The sequence below is a fragment of the Takifugu flavidus genome, chromosome 5, assembly GCF_003711565.1.
Source record: "Takifugu flavidus isolate HTHZ2018 chromosome 5, ASM371156v2, whole genome shotgun sequence".
Classification (NCBI taxonomy): domain Eukaryota; kingdom Metazoa; phylum Chordata; class Actinopteri; order Tetraodontiformes; family Tetraodontidae; genus Takifugu; species Takifugu flavidus.
In genome coordinates, this window is record NC_079524.1 from 7,897,745 (window position 1) to 7,923,808 (window position 26,064).

General features: G+C 48.6%; 2 protein-coding genes across 5 annotated transcripts in view; both read left to right on the plus strand.

Annotated features, from left to right (window-relative positions):
* Positions 1-166: 166 nt before the first annotated feature.
* Positions 167-22,228, plus strand: trim36 (tripartite motif containing 36). 4 transcript variants are annotated; one of them, XM_057034361.1, is made up of 14 exons: positions 167-2,114; positions 5,934-6,168; positions 8,188-8,253; positions 10,323-10,666; positions 11,153-11,299; positions 11,977-12,072; positions 12,490-12,627; positions 12,735-12,850; positions 13,386-13,507; positions 15,927-16,044; positions 16,127-16,332; positions 18,466-18,649; positions 18,941-19,054; positions 19,467-22,228. In XM_057034361.1, the coding sequence occupies exons 1-14, from the start codon at positions 2,052-2,054 to the stop codon at positions 19,837-19,839; spliced, it is 2,322 nt and encodes a 773-aa protein (XP_056890341.1). In that variant the 5' UTR covers positions 167-2,051; the 3' UTR covers positions 19,840-22,228. The 4 variants fall into 4 exon arrangements, with proteins under 4 accessions (XP_056890341.1, XP_056890344.1, XP_056890342.1 ...); XM_057034362.1 differs by lacking the exon at positions 167-2,114 and adding an exon at positions 3,920-5,109; XM_057034364.1 differs by lacking the exon at positions 8,188-8,253 and having other exon boundaries at positions 169-2,114.
* Positions 22,229-22,632: 404 nt separating this feature from the next.
* ccser1 (coiled-coil serine-rich protein 1) overlaps positions 22,633-26,064 on the plus strand; it is a 72,030-nt gene continuing 68,598 nt past the window's right edge. The window contains 2 exon segments of the mRNA XM_057034360.1: positions 22,633-22,870; positions 24,945-25,950. Coding sequence (XP_056890340.1) covers positions 24,970-25,950 — 981 coding nt within the window. The 5' untranslated portion in view covers positions 22,633-22,870; positions 24,945-24,969.

A 26,064-nucleotide genomic window follows, 5' to 3' on the forward strand; every position in this document is an offset into this window, starting at 1 on the left:
GACCTGAAGGGGGCGCTGTCCTGGATGCATGTTTTCAAGCGTTCTTGGTTTTTATTGGCCAGGATGAGAGAAAACTCCACTCGTTTGTGGGGTTTTTCTTTCAGTCTGTTGCCAGGTCACTAACTCTGGCACAATTAAGAGCATGGGGGGGGGTGGGGGGGAGTCACTCATTAGACGCACACATGCAAACACATATAGCCCCACCTGGGAGCTGCATTGCACAGACCTCATTCTTGGCAACCGTGGGGTAATTTGACCCCGGGACAAATGGGGCAGAGCTGAGCCGGCGTCTGTCCTGCATGTCTGGGGTATTTACATTTAAGGCGCGTTGCATCACACGCGACGACTTTCTTTTGCTTGGAAATGTGCGTTTGGAAAGTTCTATTCTCTTCCCGTGAATGCCGCCCGGCCGGGATTGTGTGCGTCTGAAGATGCTCCCAGGAGACGCCGCTGTAGTCTGTCTAACCTGTGCACGTCTCTGACACACTTACCCCCAGGTTGCCATCAGGGAGGACAGGCTGGAAAACAGGGAAGATTTAACACTTTCCCTGCCGACAGATTCATGACGGGGCTGTGATGTTGGTGGATCGGCGCTGATCCTGCTGCGTGCACACGAATGCAGCGTGTTTACTGCTGCGCGTCATGCAAATAACTCATTTTTAATGCCCCAGAAGGCCTCCAGCTGACGCACGTGTTTATGTAACCGCTCCTTTGTCCAGTCATTTAACCAGAGTCAATTGCACTTGTTAAAACATGCCTGCCAGTGTGTTTTATTGATCATCCATTAAAACTGGGGGTGGCTTTATATCGGCTCTCAGGCACATTTATGAGACCCTCAAGTGTCATCCTCACTGATAGAGTGCTCACCTTTGCCACGGGTGTCCATTAAAGCCTCCCACAATGGTCGATACAGCAGCACCTGACTGGATCTCATCATTGGAAGTGATGCTGTGACAAAGCAGCATCTGTTCTTGTTTACAAATGAGTTATGTGAATTGCATCAGTCATCATGTGGATCTCATGGATTCCAGATGTTGCCTCCGCTGACTTTACATTATTCTTATTCCATTTCTGTTCCTCTGAGTGGGTTTGAAACGTGTGCCTTAAATACATTTTTGCATTTAAACAATGCGTTCCTTGGAGCTATTTAATATTTTAAAGGCAAAGCTCTCAGAAAGGTGTCCATCTCCAGGAAGTGATGGTAAAAACGAACTCGTCCATCAGCGCCTGTGACAGTGGACACTCAGTCATTCACTTATTAATTCTGCCGTGCTCCGGTTGCACAGTCGGGCCAGCCTGCCCATTTGTCCCCCACCCATCCGCGTGCTCAATGGGGTGGAATGTGCCTGCGTGAAGCCTTGAGGCCATCTGGTGACGCGGAACAAGTGGCATTGCCAGGAAAATTAAAAAACACGCTCTTAATCCGGCCTCGCATGCTGTGCTGTGAATGAGGGATGACGTCTTCTCATCCTCCTCCTCCCAAATCCTCCCCCACGCACACCCACAGACAAAACAATATTAAACAGGTGCATCCTCATATTTTAGTCTACAATGAACATAAATCCATCCGTTTTTCACCACACACACACGCGCAAAAGCGTCGCTGCCCGTGCGTAAAATGCCCAATTTGACTGAATCCGGCTCAGAGAGATTTGGGCTTCCCTTTTAATCCACGGCAGAGCAGGAATATTACGGTTATTTCTGGAGATTGGTGGGGGTTAAAAAGACAACACAAAAGCTGCTGCTGCCACAGAGTGATGATGTGGAGAGAAGGAGGAGGTAGTACAGTGCGCGAGGGCGGAGTTTCCCCTCCAAGACGAAGCAAAGTAAAGGATAATCAGACCCGTGCAGCATGAACCAGCCCGCACGGAGGAGGGAGGAGGGATGATGAAGGTCTGAGCGAGCAGCGGTTCTCCTCTTCTGACGTTCTCTTCCCCTCTGATCGCGCTTGTCATTCTGCGTCTTTAAGCCGCGGCTGCGGTCGATTCTCTCCGCTTCTCCACGTTTGATCGTCTCCCGCCGGCTGAGCCGACCACCATCCGCCCGTAGCCATGTCGGACTCCGAGGACATGACGGAGTTCGCCAGCATCGTGGAGCGGATCGAGCGCGGCGAGGTGAGTGTCGGCCGGATGCATTGGCGGTCCTGGTGACAGCTGCGGTCTGGCTGTCAGCGCGCAGCGGCGGCGGCGACGGCGGCGGCGGCTGGTCCGGGCTGCAGGGCGATGGAGGAGAGGGATGCTGACAATCCCCGAGCCCTGCTAATACCACATCTATAGATCTTATTGTACATGTCACAGCGGGATTACAAAGGCAGCGGATTACCTTTGATTTAGCTGGACACACCTAGAGTACACCTGTTCTATTCCAGGTGTGTCCTTTGTTCTATCTATCTATCTATCTATCTATCTATCTATCTATCTATCTATCTATCTATCTATCTATCTATCTATCTATCTATCCTGTGTTTTGCTTCTACGTCTTGCTTTATATTCATTCACTGACCTAATTTTGATTAAAAACAGCCACACCACACTCTTGCGTGATAAAATGCGCCTCGGACGCCTTCTATTCTGCCCGTTTCTGTGGCGAGGTTGTCCTAAGGCGTAAACTTTCTTGTCTATTCTGTGAAAACTGCCAACATAAAGAGTTGGATGAGAGGCTCCAGCAGCTGCACCCATTTGCAGGCCGGTGCTGCAGGCAGATCCCGGATTTCAGACGGTGTGACAGGACAGCTGGGGGGTTTGGTCAGGACACTTTAGGTCACCGAGGTGCGAGGTGGTGGTCATGGTGGTGGTGGTGGTGGGGGGGTCTTCCCCTTATTTCACCCCTGTCACACAGTCCGGTTATGTTGGAAAGCGCCGCTGATGCTTGATGTGTGTGTGTGTGTGCGTGCGTATGTGTGTGTTTGAAAGTGTGCACATGAGTGATTCAGGGATTCCAGCGATACTTGTGAATCATGCAGACAGAAGGTTTCGGAGCCCTCCGGTGCATCTCTATGGTTACCCTCCTGGCGTTAATGCACATACCTGCACATACATTCTAATTCACAGTCGTTTAACATGTAAGTTGTACTATTTAGAAGCCTTTGAGGATAAAAATAGAATGCATTGCTGATTTACTGGCAGAAATGCCATCTGAACTATTTTCGGCTCTCCCTGGTTCTGAACTGTGGCCCAACGTGCAGAACCTTCATGCTGAACCCAACGAGACTGTGGCGTCGCAGAAACTCCAGTTTGCAGCAACTTCCTGCTGAAAGGAGAATGACTCACCAGAATCAATCCCCGGATCAATGTGACGTTACGTCGGGGTTCAGTCAGAGGTCAATGTTGTCCTTTGACCTCTGCAGTTCACGTAAACACCTCCGCCTCCCCAGAACCACACATCTATGTTCTAATGACTCTGGTGAAGTTTAGGGACTGTTGGATTTATGAACTAGTGGGGGCCCAACGTGCTGTACAATGAGTTTCAGACCCCCGGGCGATTAAAAGACCATAAATCCAGAGGGATACTGGGAAGGATCGTGACATTAGAAAAGACTGCAATGTGCAGAGAAGCTGTAGCTTTAACAGACCTTTTATCAGTGATGTGAAGGTTCAGCTCAGCGGACACTCTATAAAACTTAATGTTCCCATTAAGGCCGTGTGAAAGTTCTTTATGTTTAAATTTGAAATCTCCTCACTCGCTCTGTGAACGCTGACATGCACCCACCATTTGTGTTCCAGCACACCCATCCATTATTTGTGTCTGGAGACAGAAAAAAGAAAAACAGCTGGATGGATGGATTTCTTTTCCCTCCACTATAGACCTTAAAAAGAACAACAAAGACTAAAGTAGCCTTTATGGACCTAAATGGAGTCAGATAAGAACACATTTATAGAATATTACATCTTCACAAATCTTACAGGTGTACAGGTTGTTAGTTTTATTTTTTTTATTTTAATGAAAAAAGGAAATGCATCTAACATTGAAATAAATGCACCACGGTGAACACTGGCAGCTGTATCACTGCTACTGTGTGTTGGGCTTTTCAGACATCAGGTCCAGTAGAAATTTGCATTTTCACTCCTACTTCCAGCCACAGCTCTGCAAATCTGACTGCAGGCAATTCTAAACAGACACCAACCAAATTGAATTAATCGCCTGTTTGACTTTTGGTGTCACGGTGACTGTGAAAAGGTCCAGTCCCATTATTTGACAGCTTTTTAACGCGTTCCTTTCCAGACTCAATTATTACCGGTAGCTGGTGTATAATTCTTATTACAGCTCATAAATCATGTTCACTACAGGCCACTGGAGACCAAAGTGTTTTTGGTGAAAATCTATATTTGTGCACTCTAATGGATGATAATTCAGACCATTTGTTTAGCCAAGGTCTTTTTCCCTGAATATTCTGATGAATCAGAATGTAAAATGGGTCTATAGATGTGAGCTAAAAAATTAAAAATCATTTAACCATAGTGTTTTTGTTTTAGCTTTCAATCTGCTTAGTATTATTACAATTAATAGATAACCCGGGAAGAGGGAAAGATGTCATAAACGACGTCCACAAATCTTATTGCCACAATGAAAATAATAATTAAATACTCTTATTGATCATTATTGACACATGGCACATTGACATATTTTTGAAGGATATGAAAATTAAAATTCCACCCTCCACCACAGATACTGCAGATTTATCAGTCAAAATCTGGATTCTCCTTCCAAATGACTGTGATTCTAAATCAGACGATAAACTGGGTTTATTATGACACGAATCCCCAAATCGAATCGATGACCGAGAAGCTACAATTTCCGAGCTTCTTTGAATGCAGCAGAAACTCCAGTTTCCCACACTCCCTCCTCCGCGCTCTCTCTCCGCCCTCGCGTGTGCGTTTGTGTGCGTGTGCGTGTGTTTAGTGGCTGCTCGTCTCAGCAGCAGCAGCGTCATTATTTAAATTCATTCAGCCGTCGCTGTCGGCATCTTCCCCAGCGTCCGCGGAGTGGAACCAAACACGAAAACTGCCGGAATAGTTCATTTTGCGCGTGTTGTTTTTTTTACGCTTTCTCTCCCAGACAAACGAGGCTTCCACCATGTCTGCAGAGATGCGGCGGTGCAGCACAAATGCGGTAAGGGAGAGGGAGGTTGATTAAAAGCGCATTTTTGACTCGTCATTGTCGAACAGCTTGTTGCTCCTCTGATGCGTAATTGAAGCACCGGGCGGATTCCTGAAGGCGCAACAGGGAAACTGGGAAGAGCCACCACCGTGTGTCCATTCATCAACTTTGGCAGGAATGATTTGATCTTTAGGCAACATTTCGCCTCGGAAATGCTAATGAAGTCACACTGTTTACCCCAACCCCCCCCCCCCCCCCCCCCCAGTATTGTCTTGAAACACATGGAGGCGTTTGCTTGCGTAGGAAGAGATCCGAATTTGGAAACCACGCCACCAGAAAGTCGGCTAAACAAACCAATTAAGCCTCTAAATATGCGAGCATAAGCTTTGGGTGTAAACTTTGCAGTAATGTCCTGGCGTAAGTGGAAATGCTGAACGTGAGCTGCTGGACGGGTGTCTTCAACTGTTTGTCTATATTTAGTCGAGCTTAATCCCGTCTTATGTAATGTATGGAGAACGTGGGGAAACGGGCTCTTACTGAGATCCCCTCTCTAGACGTCCCAGCTGGCAGCAGCCATTAACCTGATGTGTACCGTATCCAGACCTGAGACCCATGCTCCCTGCTGACTGACTCAGCAGATTGTTTCCTGGACAATGGCTGTGTGTCAGCTGCAGCCTCGGAAATGTCCTAATAATAGGTGATTGTCTTTAAAGTAAGACGACCATCCTTGAATTGGTGAGCGCTTAAAGCCTCTCTGGATCATCTCTGAGCCGCGTCCTGTAAGTATAATGCAAAGCATCCTGGCAGGTTGCTGTAACCTGGCCCTCCATCTCCAGGTTCCCATCAAGAACATTGAGAGGGAGCTGATTTGCCCCAGCTGCAAGGAGCTCTTCACCCACCCCCTGATCCTGCCCTGCCAGCACAGCATCTGCCACAAGTGTGTCCGGGAGCTGCTGATGATAACCCACGAAGACTCCTTCGACGCCGGCTCTGAGTGCTCCCTGCCGGGCAGTCCGAGGTCCAGGGTGCCGTCCCCGTCCATGGAGAGGCTGGACCGGCTGGTCAGATCAGGTGGGTTGCCAGGGGTAACGGAACCAGCTCATTTTCCCCGTGGAATAACGGTGGTTGTACCCGTGGGAGGGTTTACGAGCGCAGTTTAGCCGGTCACGCCGGCGATAATGTCACCTTCCCCCTGGGGTCGGGGGGGGGCAAGTCACAAACGCTCCGGTATCTCCCATCGGCCCGTCGTGCCAGGAGTGGCGGATTCTGTGGCTTTCTCGCCCTCCCAGTTCCCCTTAATTTCAGTTTCAACTTCTGCCTTCGTGTCTGCTTCTGTTATCTGTGTCCTGCTGTAGCGGCGACACCACCCGGACCTCAAACACTCCAAATTAGTGTGTGTGGAGGGGGGCGGCGTCTCTGAAGAGGATTAATAAGCATATGGACACTCAAAACAATGCCGGCCATTATTGTATGAAATCTCTGTGATGGTGTGCTGCTGGGGGGGGGGGGGGGGGCTTCTTGTCCCAGAAAAACAAGAACAAATGTAGAAATGCTTTAGTAACACGACAGCTCAGCCATTAGTGTGTCAGTCGTCACTACTTCCTGTTATCCTTCCTGCTTTTACAGTTGTCATTGAAGACAAAGTGGAGGAATTGTAGCCAGAAGAGCTATACCCCCCCCCCCAATAAAAAGCTTCAGTAGGGCTATCATTTTCACTCCTTTAACTAGATGAAGAGGTGCAGAAGAACGGAGAAAGTGCCACCTGTGAGCTCCTTTTTAAAGCACGTTAAACTCTTAATCTGAGCCGGGCGGGGGGGCGTTCACGTTGCTCAGTCAGCTTGTCACAATATTTGTGAGCTCCTGGCTGAACACACGGCATGATGGGACAGAAGGAGGCCTGTTTGCTCCAGGAGCTCAGGGCTGGGGGCTCCTTCCCTGGGGGGGGCTCCTGAGCCTTCCCTGTTTCAGACACTCACCTCTGTGAACAACACACCTTCTGTCCCGACTTCACAGATTCGGGTTTCTGCAGTCAAAAATGCATAAACCTGTACCCCCCCCCCCGATAGATTCCCGATAAAGGCGGGGGGGGGGGGGGCATTCAGCCGTTTAATGGTGGCAAAGGGAAAAGCGCAGCCGTCCAACACAAGCCTCCGTTTCAGCTTGAATGGTTTCTTTTATTCGCTCCCAGCTCAACTTCTGCTAATATAGGAAATCACTCCGTCCTCTCTGAAAGTGAGGACAACCATAAAGAAACTGACATAATTACCTAACTGCTTCTCTGGAATTCCCCCCCCCCCCCACCGGATTAGTCAGTAAGGGCATTCTCCTTTTAAAATGCTTTAATCTGATTACAAAACGCAAATTGTACATGCTTTAGAAATCCCCAGTGTGCGCTGAACACAAGTGTCAGGTGAGTAAATCAAACCGACCATCAGTGTTTAATCAGGGACTCAAGTTTAACACGTTGCTTCTGTGTATGTTTTTATTTTCAGGATTTTGTGTAAATATAAAGACAATATCAGGGGCTTCATATTGCCCAGTGGCCAGTTGAGGTATTACAACGAAAAAGGTCACGTTAAACTTCGTCCACAGGTGTATTTTTCTAAAATTAAAAAAATGTAAAAAGTGGGTCTTTGTTGTGCCAGTGAGGTTGCTGCTGCCTTCAGGCTCCTTCAAAAGCAATAACGCATTTTCAACTTTTAGCTTGAGAAGTTAAAAAGAGGAGACTAGGAGAAGGTCGGGGGTGACCCCTGACCTCTGAATCGTTTCTTATCCAACTTTACATTCTTTAACATGAAACGCACACTAATACAAACCTGTTTGACGACGTTGGCAAATGTTTGTACTGATTAAAATGAAGCTCCCACAGATGTGAGAAGTAACTGAAACGTCTGAGGAGGAAAAAGAAATGTTTTTGCAGGCGTCCCCAGTCCTCATCTCACTCTGCTCCACACAATATCGGTGGTTTTCTTCATTTTTGCCTTGGCCTTCCGCCTTCTGTGTCATTTAATTTCAATTTTTTTACACATTTCCCATTCTGCACTGTTTCATTTTTGATTGTTGCTCTCATTCTCTGTCCATTGCTTGCAGCCACAGTGCGAAGGTCGTTGGGAGGTCGAGGTAGACGCGGGCTCCGTTTTTGGGCTAGCTGTAGTAGTGAGTACGGCGTTACTAGAACCTCTACGGAACCCTGGTTTGGTTTTACCCTTTTATACAGCTAGTCTGCTTTAGGCTGTCCACACAACCACATAAACAAACCACCTGTTAGTGTTTAGATTAAATCCGTAGCTTTTTAACTTGGTGCTGTTGCGTTACTCCATTTTACTGTGGAAATTCAAAAAAGCAGCAGCGCTCAGAAGATTAAATGTAGACTAATATGGAACGGAATCACTTTTAGAGACCTTTAGAACCGAAAGGATCCAAAATGTCCGAGAAAGAGCCGCTATTCCCAGGAGCTGAAGCAGGACGCACTGTACACGTGTACCGTCCTCATTCTCATATTCTCTCCACGATGCACGTGAGGGTGATTGCGTGGAACGTGCGCTCTGCAGGAAACCCTCCGATATGTTTGAACTTGCAAAACGACTTGGCTAATTTTACCGAGTGCTCTGATTGCCTCGAGGGCTCCATTTACACTCCATAATAGTTTATCAAACACTGAATTGTTATTTTTTTTGCAGGATCAGCATGATGAAATGAGAAGTTTTAGCCCCACGACAGCGAGATTTGTTGGCTAGGAAATTAATTTGGCTGTAAATGTTGATTCTGTCAGCTTAAAAACGAGCTGGGTCCGAAGCACGAGAACGAAAAGAGCCCGATTAACTCCGGGTTCACCCTTTAGAAGGAAACAGACGAGCATCAACACACACTTGTTCTGGCCACTTGTCGTCTTTCAGCAACATTCATGGGTTCACGTGGAATATTTCTGCTTCAGTTCATGCCATCAACATCCTCAGCTTATTTTCTCATCATAAAACCAGGAAAAAATGTCAGTCACCTTCAAATTTGCAGGAAGAAGATCTGATTTGTTGTGAGTGGTGCTTAGCTGTTGAGTTAGCTACCACATTCAGCAAACGTCCACACAGGCTTCAGCCTAGCTCGTGTCACATGACACGCACACCCTGTATCAAAGGTTCAGACGTTTGCTGTCGTCCACCTGCTTTCCCCTGAGCTCCGCCCTTATGCGCCGTGTCGGAGCAGCTTCCTGTGTTTTGCCTTCCTGAGGAGTGTTTGATTTAATTTCCAGGTCCTCGGAAACGAAGCGGAAATTCTGGCTTGCGAACCGAGATAAATCCAGCACTCCTCGATTCCCCCGTGTCCCAAAAACGTGAAGCACTCTTTGTCTTTTATTTTGCTCTGTAGTGACTGCAGCTTGCCAACTGTGTGTGTGTGTGTGTGTGTGTCTGTGTTGGTGCCATTTTGCCCCATTGCTTGCATCTGTGATGAGACTTTGTGCAACACTTTGTGTTCTTAAACTTGCTGTTTTGTTGCGATGCCGCCGCATCGCTAACAAGCACGATGCTGTGAGAAACTCTTGAAAGCAGTGTTGCTTTTAAGAGGTGCGCTTCTGTTAAGTGTTAATGCATTGAACTGGACACGCAACTATCACCACTCTTCCATTGGAAGCCCGACTCTACATCTGCGTGAGTCACTGCTTGGATGGAAAAAAATCACAGCTGATCGTGTCCTTTTATTTTCTTCATTCATGGGAATTTTTTCCTTTTTTGTCCAGATCATCATGAGCACTTAAATGCTCCTCCCTCCTGTAGTTGGGTGTCTTGACACCGTAGATCTTATTGCAACTGAAAGGATGCCATTCTCCCTCTGACTGTTCCCCGTTTCGTGACTCGCCAGTCTTGGGAAGTCTCCCTCCGTGAGCTTATTTCCCCGTATGACGGCTGCTCCGTGTTGTGCGTGTCTTCCTGAAGTGGCGGTCATTGTGGAAATAAAGCATGAAGGGAGACGCACTGAGGCCCATTTGTTTAGATGTTACCAACTCTTGGAGACATTTCTGCCGCCCTTTGCACGGCATGTCTGATGCGGTGCTGAATATAACGGCCCAAAAGCTGTTGAGCGCACGCCTGTTTTTAAAGGCCACATCTGACGCTTTCATGGTCAATGAAAGGACGTTCTAGATTCAAACTTGTGCCTCAGCCAAGATTGAGAAATCCGCGGCTCCTCTGCTGTCCATTCGGTCGATAACTTCTCTTCCATCCTCCTACCAGGGTCCATCTCCTCCCCAGGGTGGCGCCGGGGGTCGGTGACCCCGCGGGTCACCACCATTCCCTGCCCCGGCTGCCAGCACGACATCGACCTGGGCGAGCGCGGCATCAGCATGCTGTTTCGGAACTTCACCCTGGAGAGCATCGTGGAGCGCTACCGCCAGGCGGCCCGCGCCGCCGTCGCCATCATGTGCAACGTCTGCAAGCCCCCCCAGCAGGAGGCCACCAAGAGCTGCATGGACTGCAGGGCCAGCTACTGCAACGAGTGCTTCAAGCTGAACCACCCCTGGGGCACACCCAAAGCCCAGCACGAGTACGTCGGCCCCACTACAAACTTTAGGCCCAAGGTGAGGACGCTCGGCGAAGGGTGGAAAACCCCCGCCCTCGGGTGGAGCAACCACATCTCTGTTAAACTGTCCCAGAATAAACTCGCTATGCTTTGCCTTAGGTCATCTTTTAATGATTAACCGCGTTGGTGCTTGTGGGAGGCACTTTTTCAGATCAATACTTGTTTTCGAGGACCATCTCCAACTAATGTGGCAGCTTAAGTCAGGCAGGAGATGCGCTGGCACGATGCACTTCAGCGAATAATGACTTTAATTCTTCGCACGCTGCATATTTGTCGAGTTCCAGCTCGTCTCCGTCTTGACACGGCGCCTTCACATGATTTTTTTTTTTTTTTTTGTCAACGTTGCTATTTGTGATTAGACTAACGAGGGATGCTCTTAAAACGCTGATGAGCACTTTGTCAGTGCGGAAAGCGCTGACGTGGATTCTGTTTGAGGTTGAGCTCATTTCCTGTTTGCTTTTACCTTCTTTTCACTTGCCTGTAGGTGCTCATGTGCCCAGAGCACGAGATGGAGAAGGTCAACATGTACTGTGAGGTCTGCAGGCGACCAGTCTGCCACCTGTGCAAGCTGGGAGGATCCCACGCCAACCACAAAGTCACCTCCATGAGCAACGCCTACAAGATCCTCAAGGTAACCCTTGACACCTCCAGTGCCGATCGAGGGCTCTGTCTCCAAAGAGTGAAGTTTAGTCGCTACATGAACTCATTTTAAGTTTATTATTCAGCACATTTAATGTGGCGGACCAGAACCAGCCAGATCAGAAAACCGACACATCCGAGTCTCATTCGGTAATAAAAAGGAGAAGGTGACCAGGTCGTTACTGGGGCCGACGGGGAAGCACGCCAGAAAAATCCGTTGAATGAAATGTCGACTAATAGGTTACTCATGTTGGAACAAACGGTGTCGCTCAGCAAGTCCAGCCTGTCGGAAGAAATCCTATCTGCTGCTCATTCTGCAGTGTTTAATATTTCACCAGAGTGTTTGTGCTTGATGACTTTCTGTTCTTTGTGTCTGGAAGAGCTTTTTGGGAGTGCTGAGGACATCCGATACATTCAGACAGTCGATCAGTCGGAAGCGCCGCGGGTTTCGTTTGCTTGGGACAGTCAAGCTATCGCAATAGTAGTCAGGTTTTGGGGCTCCAGCTGGTGGAAATATTTACTGTACAGTCTCACAACGCATCTCAAAAGCACGAATGTTGATCAATAAATTGGACTTTAGTCTCCGACTTCATGTTGGACGCGTGTGTCACCCGGTGGACAGTAACCAGGCTGCCTTTATGTGCCGCTGATCTTTTCTTCCCTCACCAGGAGAAGCTGGCCAAGAGTATCCATTACCTTATCAGCAAAGAGGACCAGGTCAGGACTCAGATTACAGGTCTGGAGCAGCTCATCAGTCGGACCGAGGTGAGACAGCTGACTCATCCAACAACGCCCCGCCAGGCTCCCAAAATAGTTACCTCACCATTTTTAGCCCCGGCATGTTTCTCAAATACGTTATGGACTCCTGCAATTGTGATTTATTTTTCAAATGAACACATAGTGATTCCGGTACCTTTTGACCGGACCTATAAACGGGTTTGATAACTCTGAAGCAGCCCGTGAAGCGCTGGAACAATCACTCATTGTTAGCGTGCAGCTGAGGAGCGCCTCTCGCCAAACAATATGCAAACCGCAGTATGCAAACTATGTTGGTGTCTCCTGCTCGTCTGCATGTTGTTCCTGCTCCGAACAGGAACCTCTCAAGCTCACTTCTCGTACACGCGCACGTTTTAAAGGGTTTGTATTTAAATCACGCTGCGCGCTTTCATCTTCCCCCTGCAGGAGAATGGCCTGTTGGCTGAGCGCCGTGCCACCGAGCACTTTGAGCGTCTGTTTGAGGCTCTGCAGGAGAGGAAGTCCGAGATGCTGCGGTCCATTGAGCAGTCACGGAACCGACGCATGGGCCAACTCAAGGCCCAGGTAGGAAGGACCGGCACTGGACACGCGTCTCCTCATTTAGTGTTTGGGTGCGTTTAATATCCACAGGCTCCAGCTTCCAAATTGCCTATTCTGACAATGTTTTGCAGGTGGAGGAGTACCAGGGCATGCTGGAGAACAGCGGACTGGTGGGTTACGCGCAGGAGGTGCTGAAAGAGACGGATCAGTCCTGTTTTGTGCAGACGGCAAAGCAGCTGCACGTCAGGTAGAGCGGAGCGATCCTGGTTTCTCTTTTGATTTGAAGAGAAGGGCACGTTCTTTTAGTAGAATCTGAGCGGTTCTGTTTTTATAGTTCCCTCCGTCGTTCATCACAGCCTTCAAAGTCCTGCCAACACGATCTTTGCAAATACTTTTATTCCAGTTTGTTGGCGCTAGTAGAGTTCACGTAAACCGTTGGAGAATGGATGAACTGGATCATTTCTGTTTGGCCCTGCTAGGCTCTGGCTATTTTTAGTGTTTGGGCCCATCAATCTGATTATGCGTGCAGGTGACTGGAGCGTGTCACGTGCACAAAGGTCACTAAATCAAAGGCAGTTAAGGAAACACTAATGCAGAGTTCAGAGCTTCTGCTCTAAGCTGGCTGAGCTCCACGAGCAGCTTTGATGTCAGCGAAGCTCCACACTGCTGCAGAGCTTCAGGCCCCGACCTGAACTTGGATTGTTCTCTTTAATTTCATCTCTCTTTCAGCCTTATGAAGGTCATTTTCCTGAATTATTAATCTGTCATGACTCTATTTTTAGGATCCAGAAGGCCACAGAGTCTCTGCGGACCTTCCATCCGTCAGCAGACCCCTGCTTTGATGAGTTTGTCTTGGAGACGTCCCGAGAAGAAACTCTGCTGAAAGAGATTTGCTTTGGTGGAGGTACAAGCAAGTCCATTTCAGTTCTATTAGCCTCTAATTTAGCACCGTCATTCTAAACATACTCATAAAATATTAAAATCAAAGTTACTCCCACTGTAGAATCAAGTCTACTCTTCCTGTTTCATGCTTAGGTTGAAGACGAGAGGCTCTCTAAAGATGAAACGTTTAACTCGGAGGGTAGAGTAAGCCACGTACGCAGCCACGTGACCCGTGTTGTGCCACAGGGTCAGAGGTCACCTATGGGAATCTATATTAGATAAGCAACAGTGGGTTTAACCGCTCTGGGAAGCTTAGTTGTGCTTGGTCGGTTGACAAAGGTTTGCTCGGTGAGCTCTGCTCAGGTAGAGCTTTTCCCAGAGATGGAACTTCCCTGGGAGTAGATCCTGGTTCCAGAGAGAGTTGGAACGTCTAATCCGTTAAATCTCGGTCTAGAATGGCCGTGAAAGACCGCTCAAGCTTATAAAACGTGGTTCAAAACACCAGCATCGGACAGAGCAAGTCATTTTTGAAGATTAAAATGCTGCCGTGGAGCATCTGGGCCCAGCCAGAGTCCATCGGGGACGTCGTCCTCCCTGAATGAATGCATCCAGACCAGCGACAGTTGTCCCAGTGACTCCGGCAAACACAGCAGTCGGGTGACTTGAATTTGTGGCCGCGGGCTTTTGTTGCTCTGCCGGAGAGCCGTTCTGACCGGTTGTTCAGAATCGGTGATGTGTGATTTATCCGAGGCTGCGGTCGGCTCCCTGGAGCCTTACAGACGAGTGGACCAGAAACGGATCGCCTTCTGTGGCCCTCAGGAAAAAAAACGGCTCTGGAACTGAGTCAAACGTAGATTAATTTCCAGTAAAAGGAAGAGCTCATTAGCAGTTTGATGTCTTTTTGTCCCTGACTGGTCATCAGCAATGACTAACATACTTGCCCGACTACCTGTATTATTTAGAACCGTGCAGTTTTAACAATGAATTTTCCTAGTCATAGTTGGATCTTCTCCATCCGGGAGCTAATGTGCGGATCCCTTATGGATGTACAATGGCAGCGCCGGCAGCCACGTATACTTGAACCGAGTGGCCTGGGAGAGCTAATGGTGCTCTTAGTCTGAGTATGGAGGAAGAAGAACCCTGCAGCCATCACATTACTGCAGTAATTAAAATGAAGCATCGGTGCGGCTGCAGCACATTAGTCGTGTTCTTGGCTCTTGTGCTGCAGAGCTATTTTACAGGAACCCGACCGATCCGAGAATATCTGGTTTAAAAGATGCTCAACAGACTGCTACTGATGACCTTCCGCATCTAGGGGGACGATTCCTTTCACCTCGTATAGTTACTGAAGGCCCCGCCCATATAGTCCCCTCTTTAGCCCAGCCGTGGCCCCGACGGGAGTTTTGACCCCATGCTCTGTTCCTCAGGGGGCAGTGAAAGCGTCTGTTGTCCCGACTTGCAGTTGGAAATTTCCTGCAAATGTCAGCGTGAGCTCAGAGCCGAAAGTTCAGCCCCTGATAGGAGCCTGGGCAGATGATGAAACGGGGCAGTTTCCACTGGAAACAAATCCTGTTTGACTGCGCCCTTCTACACTATAGACTCTATATTCCGAAGCACAGAGGCTCTCTGGAGGAGTGACCATCCATCTCCTCTGCATCTATCAAACGCGCCTGGAACAAAAATGACTGTTGCAAAGGTCAGACGTTGTAAGAGAAAACAACTTTGTCATTGTAGAATGACGTGATGTGGACTGATAAAACCGGAGCACGAGGCACAAGCTCATTAAGGGTGGTGTTCGGGGGGGGGGGTGATTGTGCGACTTCAGAGGCCCAAAACGCCAACAGTGCTGACGGGTAGGGTCGTCTGTCTACGGGAGAACTTGCTGTATTTGAGAAAGAGGTTGAGCATGTGCGAGAATGACGGACGGTCCAGGAGGTGGAGACGGGGGTGGGGGGGCCCTCCGTGAATGAGCTGCATAGAGAAAGCGAGCGAGCAGCCCATGACCTACATGATTAGAGTAACACGACTCATCCCTGGAGTGAGCGCGGCCAACGACGGCATGAACACGAGCGTCAGAGAGCAGATGTTGGCAGATGATGGGCAGAGGCGCTCTTTGCTGCACAGCTAAATTTAGAGTTGGATAAATACCAACCAAGAGGGCAGGCGTCATGGCAGAAAGCACAAATGGAGCATTTCCAGGAAGTGAATCCATGGGAAGTTCTATTATCAGGCTGCACTTAACGAGCTGTCCTCTGTAATTAAAACATTCTGTTCATACTTTAATGTTACTTTTTGCTAATCGTTAGCATCATGCAATATCCTGGACCTTTGAGAAACCATGTTTATTTGTTTATATTTTCACAAATGTATGTGTTTTATAATTAATCTTTTACTGGAGGGCTGTCCAGCATGCCTCACTCACTGGCCTCTTCTTTTTTTAGTTCCAGACCCCCCTCTTATCGACCTGTCTAATAGCAAAGTCTACAACGAGGCTGCAATCTGTTGGAGGTTGCCTGAAGACCACCAGCCTACAGATCAGCAGATACTTGAATATCGCAGGTGGGTGCTGACACAAAGACCCTGGATCCTGTAGATCTGTGTAGAACAGATCCAATAATTCGATGGGGATCTCTGTTTCCAGACTTGGAGGGGCCAACCTGTCCCCATCACAGGAGGACGGGGAGGACAGCCTGAGCTGGAGGGCCACAGAGAGGGTGCACGGGTCCAGCACAGTTGTGTGTGACCTGGACCCTGACAGTCTGTATGCCTTCAGAGTTCGAAGCTGCAGGAACTCCATGTTCAGCCCCTACAGCCCGGAGGTCACCTTTCACACACCGCCCGCCCCTGGTGAGTCTGAGAGAAATCTGACATTCATCCCCACTGTGGGGGTCCGTTCTGTCCTGAGTCTTCCACTGACCTTTAGGGGAAGGGCATCACAGGGCACTAAGGGAGTGACGTTAACGGGGTCTGGGGGAGGTCAGAAAACCAGTCGGTACCACACGCAGTGCAGCACGTCGATTGTGACCCTCCGTCGTGTACCGTGAAAACCGGGGTTCCTCCGTGAAGAGCGCACCTCTCGGAAGTGTCAAACACCAAATGTGAGCGTTTGCCCACTCGGGTCGGACACGCCGCCCAACTGCAGTCCTGTGGATGAGGACGACGAGCATGCAGACGAGACGCTTGCTGACAGTTTGTATAGAAATTCTTCAGCAATGCAAAAAGCCGGGACTGGTCTCAGACCACCTGAGAGGTGAAGATGCTGGACGTGGGCGTGGTTACACCTGGTCTGTGAGGCCGAATTCTCTGAAGCATCTTTGGAGACAGTTTGTCAATTGCCTAAGGCTCACCTGTGCAATAACGGTGCTGTCTGAGCTGCACCTCCATACACCACACCGGGGAGGTGGACGGATCGGAGAAAAATGGGCCCTTTGTGTACACGGGGGGAAAAAGTTCGCTCTTTGAGTTCAGCTCTTGAAAAAAATGGGAGCAAAAACCAAACGTGTTGCGGTTATAATTTGTTGAGTGTAGAAGTGTGAATTAAAAAGGGAGAATAACATCAGACCGCACGTCTGAGCTGCATTATTGTTACTAAGTGCTTTAATTAAATGACCGTCTGTTATTAGGCCCAGCTTCATGCTGCTGGCTGTTTGAGACCCAGCCCCTCTTGTTGGGCCTCCTCTTGGCTAAGGCGACAGCTAAGCCCCCCTGTCCTCTTTACTAGTCAGAGCACGTCTGGTCGCTTTCATTTCAGGACTGCAAACCTGTTGTTTTCTACAGTGGATGTTATAACGCCACGCTGAGATTAAATTCATGGCTCTAAAAATGCCTTCTGGTTGTTGGATGGATGGAACCAAAGCACAAGCTGGGCTCATACACGGAGTGAGTGGGAGTATATTCTGATACAGAGCCCAGAAAAGAAAGCTGCACTTGAATCTGTTGCTGGCATTTTAGGCTTTGACAGATGAAAGATGGAATTCATTAAAAGAAACCGTCGCTCTGACCCATCTGTGAGGGGCCATTATTCTGATTTTATGTTCCGTTGGTGTAAACCGGCAGAGTCATGCCCCGAGTTTGGACCAGCTTGGGACTTTTCTTTCACTAGTAGGACTGCATCTGTTGCACATGTGGATGTGTGACACATCACGCTGCTCTGCCTCCCAAAAAGCTGTCGCACTCGCTAATAAGGTCACAGGAGGATGCGAAGTCCCATTCGATGCATCAAACAGCAGTAGAAGCCGCACGCACAGAACTTTCCCGCGCTCCTTTTCATTTCAAGCCAACAGATATTTAAAGAGACGGGATATTAAATTCAAATATTAGATTTTTGCCATTCTTGGATGACATGTCATCAAGTTAGGGTTGTGAAACCGCACCATTTCCTTTGAAGAGCAGCTGTGAAAAGGCACCATCTGCCGGGGGTTTTAGGGGTTCCAGATGTTGGTATCAGCGCTCCTCTGCTGTGCTTCAGCAGCATTGTCCGATCATTATGCTGTTTCAATGATCTTGACCTAGTTTGAAGAGCATCTCAAGACGCTTGCATATTTGTTTGGTCCTCGCCAGCGCAGCTCTGTGATTGCTCGGGATGGTTGAGCGAACAGGCATAATTACAGGAGATTGAATGAATCCTGGATTATAGCCGCCGTGGTCTTTGGCCTGTAAACTATTTTATTTATAGAATGCATTCAAGTGCATTTAAATGAGGAAAATACAGGGCAGTTGTACAATAATGATGTGGCATTTGCTCCTCATCCTGATGTGAAAACGTTGGGAGCCTCAGACTCTCGGGTCGTTGTCTGGGCTGTGGCGCCCTCATGTGGCAGCTCTGATACCTACAGCAAAAGTGACCTCGCGTAAATCTGCAAAGGCCTCACCAGAGCTATTAAACTGCATTTATATTTCTGTTGTCATATCAGTTTCAGTATTTCTTCTCCTATTTCTTCTCATCCATCCGACTTGCTCCTTCCCGCTCGTCCTCTGCAGTGTTCGGCTTCCTGTTTAGTGACAAATGCGGCTTCAGCACGGAGCGCCTCCTTCTGAACAAGCGGCGGGACACTGTGGAGAATGTGGCAGGCATGGCCTTCCTCCTCGCAGCCGACCGGGTGCAGACGGGCAGCTACATGAGCCTGGACTACATCATCGGTGACACGGGCATCTCTCAGGGCAGGTACGCTAAGGACAGACGTGCGCTCTTCTCGCTTTCCCCGACAGAAGGAGCCTCATTAGCATATCAATATCTCAGCCTGGCTGATGTAAAATATTTAAGAGAGGGGAAGCAGCAGTGGAACTTTTATTTTTGATCATAAGGTGGCAGGTTCATTAAAATTTCATTAGTCTCAGATGTGCCATTAATCAGTGATGTAAGGTGTTCATAAAGGAGCCCGGATCTATGTTTAAAGTTTTTTGTTTTTTTTTCTGACTGCTGTGCAAATTAAAAGTCGTTCTGTTTGTTCTGTAGACACTACTGGGCCTTCAAAGTGGAACCGCACTCCTACATGGTCAAAGTGGGGGTGGCTTCTGATTCTAAGCTGCTCGAATGGCTCCACAATCCCAGAGATACGAGCAGTCCGAGGTTTGTGTCGCCATCAGCTGCACGTTTTCATGCTAAACATGCTGCCACGCTGTAAACACGCTGTTTGTCTTTACCTTTTCACGCTCTGGGGACGCCAGACACAAACAATCTCCGCAGTAATACCCGTGTTTGAGTCGCACGTAATCCTCTGATGTAAGAGAAGCGGTCTTAGCTCGTAAAGAGCTTACTCGCAGACAAAGCCTGCCTTTCTCAGCAGATCAGAAGAGGAAAGTTAGTAAAGGAGCCATAATTAATGCAAATACTGTAAATTCTATAATAATTACATAATGCATACACAGTAATAAACACCAGGCATCGATCAACCAGGAAATTAGACTGATTATTAACTATTTATTCAACAGTAGCGCTCTAAAGCTGAACAAATCCATACATGCCCTCTTCATTTTTGCAGGTACGACCACGACAGCGGCCACGACAGCGGCAGCGAGGACGCCTGTTACGAGCTCTGCCAGCCCTTCACCCTCCTCACTGTGGGCATGGGCAAACTCTTCATCCCCAAAGCGTCCTCATCCTCCTCCATTTCCTCAGCGACCGCACCCGCGAGCAGCGACCCTGGAAACCGCGTGCTGCCCATGCCGCAGCGCCTGGGCGTGTGCCTCGACTACGACGCCTGCCGCGTGTACTTTTATGACGCCGACACCATGCGATGCCTTTATGAGCGGCAGGTGGATTGTTCTGGAACCATGTATCCAGCGTTTGGGCTCATGGGGGGCGGCAAAATCCAACTGGAGGAGTTTGTCACCGCCAAGAGGCTGCCGTTCTGAGGGGGGACGGTGCGTGGAGGCTCGTGGACTTTATTAGTTTAAACTGTGGCGTGTTCTGGACTGGGCGGGCGGACTGGTCTGCTTCACTGCATGTCAGATGAGGTGGACGTGATCTTTGGTACTAAATGTAAATGTGGAAAGCCTGAGAGTTTAGCATCGGTTAAGAAGCACGTGACCCCCCAAGTGCAGAGGTCTTCAGAGGCTGGGATATGATGTGGTGTCAGATTGATCCTCTTTATTGCCAAAGTCTCTGTATGTAATTATTGTATGGTTCTGGATTTCTCATCATCAGCCGTTAAATCGGCACAGCTTCCTCTGCAGCTACCTGTAATATTGCTCTTAACATGGAACACCTTTGCGTCACGCTCCCTCTTTTGCCTCATTCGTGTTGATGGTGTGTTTATTTTGGGGTGATCGTCGCTCATGTTCCTCACGGTTTGTCTGAATGTAGCAGCGTAGGTCTCGATGCCGCCTCCGGACCTCCGAGAGGCTGGCAGCCACCGCAAAGCTAGTGCCGTCGTGCCTTTTTTTTGGTGGGGGGGGAGTTCTGCAAACATGTCAGCAACACGACGCGAGCCTGAATGATCATTGTATGTTTTTAGGGTGGGTAGAGTCGGATCACACACTGGTGTAACGTTAAGCTGTTAGTTTATGGTATCGTGGTGACTTGTTTCCTATTTATGCTCGACCTGATCACAGAAAACACTACTTTTCTCTGTCACGGCTGTTTTTTGCACATTAACGAAGCCTTGTACACATCACCAGTCTCTATTCTCCTCACGACTTTAATGTCTTCACTTAAGAAAAACTAGATGTGCAGCTTGACGACTGGCACCAGTTTGGTGTCATCATTTGTTTACGCAGCACCGAATGTGACTTTAACATCGTAAAACCAGCCAGGTACCAGAACACCGTCAACATCGGGTTCCCAATAACCAAAGCGTGCTGGTTCTGGTGTCGCATGCAGTGCCACGTGCACATCTTTTAAACATCTTTTAAAGGCTTCTAAGCACTCATTCAGGTTCCTCCATAAAAGTGCTATCACGTAACAACTTTGAGCAGAGACGCGTGCGGTGCGTTGGTATATCACGGGCTTTGATGAAGTAACTAATTCACAATCGTTTCCACCATTTATTGTTTTTGTAGAAATGCACTGTAAATGTGCACTGTAAATGTGCCTACATGTAGGTTTGTACGTTGCATTTGAGCTTATTTCACTTTTTCGGGGGGGGGGGGGGGGGTGTAGTGACAGGTGCATGTGTGTATTTTCTTAGGCCCTTCGTCAGGCCCAGTGGTATCTACCTCTAACTGTAACACCTGGGAGACCTTAACAGCGACTTTTCCTCACAGAAACGAGTCGGTTTGGTTTGCAGCGACCCACGACAGTCGGTTTCACAGCCTTCATAACCTTAGTTCAGCTTTTCTGTACATAGTGATCCAGCGTTGATGGACTCCATCTATAATCTTAGAGTTTAGGCTTCACTTGTGGGTTTTAAAACGACGTCTACCACTCATTCCTGTAAACACAAGCTACATTGTTCAGCTGCCTTTGGAGAGCTTTTCTAATGGTACTATCAACCTTTCCTTCCTCTTTCTAGTGGTGCTGGTTATATTCTTTCAGTGTTTTCGATTGGTGTCAAAAAGCGATTTAATAAATTCACTTTTACTGTTTTGTGTAGCATCAAAATTAAGAATTTAATTTCTGTGAACACGGACACCTTCAAAACCTGTCTATGCATTCATAAACTGGCAGGGTTTCTACGGTTTCTTTGTCACAGAATGTATTCTGGTAATTACTGAACAAACGGCTGAATGTTCTTCTTGTTCTTGACATATCTTCGATTAGTTCCACCTGAGGGTCACAATACTGTCGATTATACAGTCTTACAACATGTACATCTGATTTTGAATCAAACTGCATCCCAACTTGTATTTCTAGCTATGTATTTAGAACCAAACGTCTTTCGGGCTGGCTCTCAATCCTGTTCCAAGCTAGCACTTTAAAAATCTCTGTAGCATGTCAGCAACAGTTTGGCTCTGCAGGCGCGTTATAGTTAATGTGTGTGTGCAATATTATGAAACTGGCTGTAGAATAGACAGCAGGCTACTAGATTTGCACTGTTAATAGTTTATGGTTTATAGCTGAATAGTTTATGGTTTCCTACTTTGGGGGTGTAAATGGCTTTTCCTTTATACAAAGTGATTTTATTTTTTCTTAAACTCTAAATTAATAACAGTGCATTTGTCACGATGTGTAGTGGTGTAAGTGCAGGGTTTCGGTGTGTGCGTATGTATTAAATTGTTCTGTTTTCTGAATCCTGAAAATGCTACACTTTTTAAATTGCTGTGTGAGGTTTTTTATTAAATAAAACTCGCATATTTAAACCAATGGAGACCCTTTTGGTGCCGACGTGTTTGTATTTTGACGGCTGACATTTGCCTTATTCCTGGATGTTTATTGAAATGTTTTTACCAAATCAATCATTAATTACAGCTCTGACGTAGTAGTTACATCTTAGGTAAACTCCATTGAGATTATGACTGCAGCTTTGAATAAAATCATTTTAGTCACGCCAAAACCCACTATGCTAGGCTACATTCAATACATTCAAGAAACGATTCCCAATGATCCGATGAATCCAATAGTTCAGATTCGAAAATGCAGTGAACTCGAGGTAAAGGACCAGTTGGTCCGGTTCTGGGGGTGAATGGAGCGGGCCTCCTCCATCACCCACCTCCGGGATGCGGACGGGCCGGAGGGGACGATGGGAGGAGAACGGCCTACGTCACGCCGCGTACGTCACGCCGCGTACGTACCGCTTGCGGCCTGCCGCTAACGCGGAAGGAGAGCCTCCACGTCACGGAGGTGTAACACCAGCGTCATTACCACACACGGCGCCACCTCTGCGCAGCACCACTACGACCTCAGAAATCCCCGTCTAGTTCTGAAATTAATGATCACAAAACGAAGACATATCTGACGGCTTCAGCGCTGAGCGGCCTCGGCGGAGACGCCGGGAATACGCTGACGGTACGTAACCGCGCTGACGGCTAGCCAAGCCGGCTGTCCGTGCCCGCGCCAGAATTTCCTCTAAATTCCAGTGACCTTTGGATCTCAAAAGAAGCGACACGTTGCGTTTTCTCCGCATGCTTCCCAGGGAATCTTGGCTCGCGTTGAGCCGCGACGGCTGAGGTGACGCGGCTCGGCTAGCTAGGCTGCAGCTCAGGTCGATCCCGGTCGGATCGCTGTTGGCGTTTCGCTTTGACAGTTGTTGGCGTCCCGCTGGGTCCCCGACGGCTGCACATCGGCCGTGCGAACGCTGTTATCTGGTATCCGGCTCTAGCTGCTTATCAAACGGTGTGATGATCAACCAGGCTGCTGTATGATTCCTAGAAGTCGGCGTTCAGCCGAGGCCCATTGATGTGACGTTGGAGCGCTGATCCGTCTGCAGCCATCCGAAATGTTTGATTATTAGCTAAAGTCAAGATGCTCAGCTATCCCATAATCGGTAGAAACGCGTGTCTTATCATGAATGTGGTGTATCTTCCTTCTCAGTAAAGATAAGCCCGTTTTTCCAAGCTGCACCACAGGTTGCGCGCATCGCCCTTTACATGGAAACACTGTTTACTTCTGTCTTTTTCTACCAACATTACACTGATTTTCATTTCCATATTGTGCAAACTACGGTTGTTCTCCAAGACAATCTACACATCCTCTTTTAAGTTGTCGTTTCTGTGACTGTAGGCGGTATCAAATATTAAAGACAAATGGAGCAAAACTACCACACTTTTGGAAAGAATCCCCCCCCAAAAGTATCATATTATTATTATATATTATTATATTATTATAAAATGAATGCTATGGCTTTTCGTAGCACAAATATGCAAAAATGCATCCCCTGACGTGTAGTGATGGTTATTGTGGTGAAAGACACAAACACACCTGTAATTCTCTGTCTACCAGCTGATTTTGACATGGTTGTTATAGTTACCGACACCACCAGCATTGTTATCTGCAGTAGCCAGTTGAGGCACTTTTAAAATAACATACAGAAGTTAAACATTGCAGATTTTTGCTTGTGGTCTGAATTGAGCTTCGTTTTCGGGTTCTGCTTCTGTAACAGTCGCGCTTTGTGTGCTGGAGCCCTGAGGAAGTAAACAGGCAGCAGGACTTCTGTTTCTCCACGTTCGGTTTCATCAGGCTTGATGTGAAACAGCCTGATCTTTGAAACCCCCCCAAGGTGCTGGAGGATTGTTGCGTGGCGATACAAAGGTCATCGGTTCGATCTCGCCCACACCTCACCCATTGGGTGGTCCAGCGCGAAACATTGTGAACGTGTGAGCGTGACTTGTACCAGATAGCTCCCTGAGATCCCCCGCGGTACGCTGTAGGAGAGGCTGAGCACTTTTGTTGTTATGTTGGGTTGCTAAGGTCTTAGAAAGAGGGTTTAATCTGATGTCATGCGCTCGATTACGGACCAGTCTTATAGTGTGCGGGTCATTGGGAACTTTCTCTATGAAAAACATGTTGTCTAAACGCTGCGAACGTTCCGGCGAGCACTGACGCGTCCACCGAGCCTGAAGTGATCCCAGCGGGGCAGATTATACTCACGTGTTTTCTGCATATGTCACCTGTGTGTTTATTATGTCAGTAAGAGAAAAAAAAAAGGTTTGCCTCCCCCGTCTCTCACGAAATGAATCAACCTTTCAGGAGCAAGGCTGCGTGAAAGAGAGCTCTTCATCCCTGTATGCTTAGAACCTGATCAAATTTACTTTCAAGGAGGCAACAGACCCTTGTGCTAGTTGAGTAAAAGGGTGTTAATGTAAGCCTATTACACTGAGATCAAAAACAAAAGGGCTGCAGGTGTTCCCGCAGAGCCGCTCTGTCGGTGTTTCCAGAACGGTTTATTCTGTTTGGCTAATTGATTCCCGACAACAATGAGAACGTTTATCAACCTCAGTGTTTACTGGAACTTGTTATCTGTTAAAATATGATACATACTGATCATATTTTGTTTTCAGGCGCTCATTTGGGGTGTGATATACTTGGATGTGGCCTCTGGGTCTTGACTCACTGATGTGATTGTGTTCCTTCGTTCCCTCAGAGTTTCCCTCTACCTCGCCGCCCAGATGGGTGAATCGAGCTCTCGCCGCTCCACTCTTGTCTCCCGTCTGCCCATTTTCCGCCGAAGCAACAGCAAGAGGCAGGAGTCGCTCCCCTCCTCTCCGTCTTCAGGGGGAGTGGGGAATGGCGTCCACAGCTCTTCCCCGTCCAGCACCAACTCCAGCTCCGGCAGCACCGGGAAGCGCCGGAGCCTTTTCCGCGCTCCGTCTCTCAGCTTCACCACTAAACGGAACAGCGACCCTCGCGACCAGCCCATAAACCTGAACCGCGCCCCTCAGCCGACGCAGAGCGCCGACGCGAATGGGAACAACCCGGAGACGTCGCCGCCGTCGGGGTTCACCGACAGCTGCGGTCGGCCCAGGTCGCGCCATTCGTTTGGATTCGGAGGCCACAAGAAGAAGATCACGCGATCGCAGACGGAGGATTTCGATAAAGGCTCCTCTTCCTCCTCCTCCACCAATCGAAACGTGTTCATCAACTGCATCAGCGGCTCGGGGGGGAACGAGGGCGACGACTCGGGGTTCCTCGACGACTACAGCGGAGGCAGCCGCAGCAACAAGCGCTCCTCACGCCACAAGAAACAGCTGCTGCCCAAGTCTTTCTCAGCCCACCACCGCTTCTCACGCGCCTCCGATCACAACAGGCCGCCCGAGGTCAACCTAGAACCTCCAAGCACGACCACACTCGCCCCCGGCACTGGCGGGATCACCCCGGGTTCGTGGCCTGGAGAGCTGCTGGGCGCTCCTGGCGAGAGCTCCCTCCAGTCGCCCATGGTGTCGGAGGATCGGACCACAGCCGTCACCCCCTCAGAGTTCGTCCCCAACACTGAAGATTCCATCTCAGAGGTGGACGTTCTGCCGACCCCGAGCCCGGGATCCGGCTTCGACCCAGGACCGGCGCCCGTTCCTGGACTGGCGGCTGACGCCGCCCCTGACGACACCCCAGCCGCCCCAGAGACCTTCAGCGTGGCTGTCTCTACCTCCCAGGTACAGGGCTGTTGAGTCAAAGGCATTAATATTCAGCGAAGACATATATTGTTCTGACAAGTGCATTCAAACACCAGTACAATAAATTCTTAGGCTGCGCTAATTTATTACTGT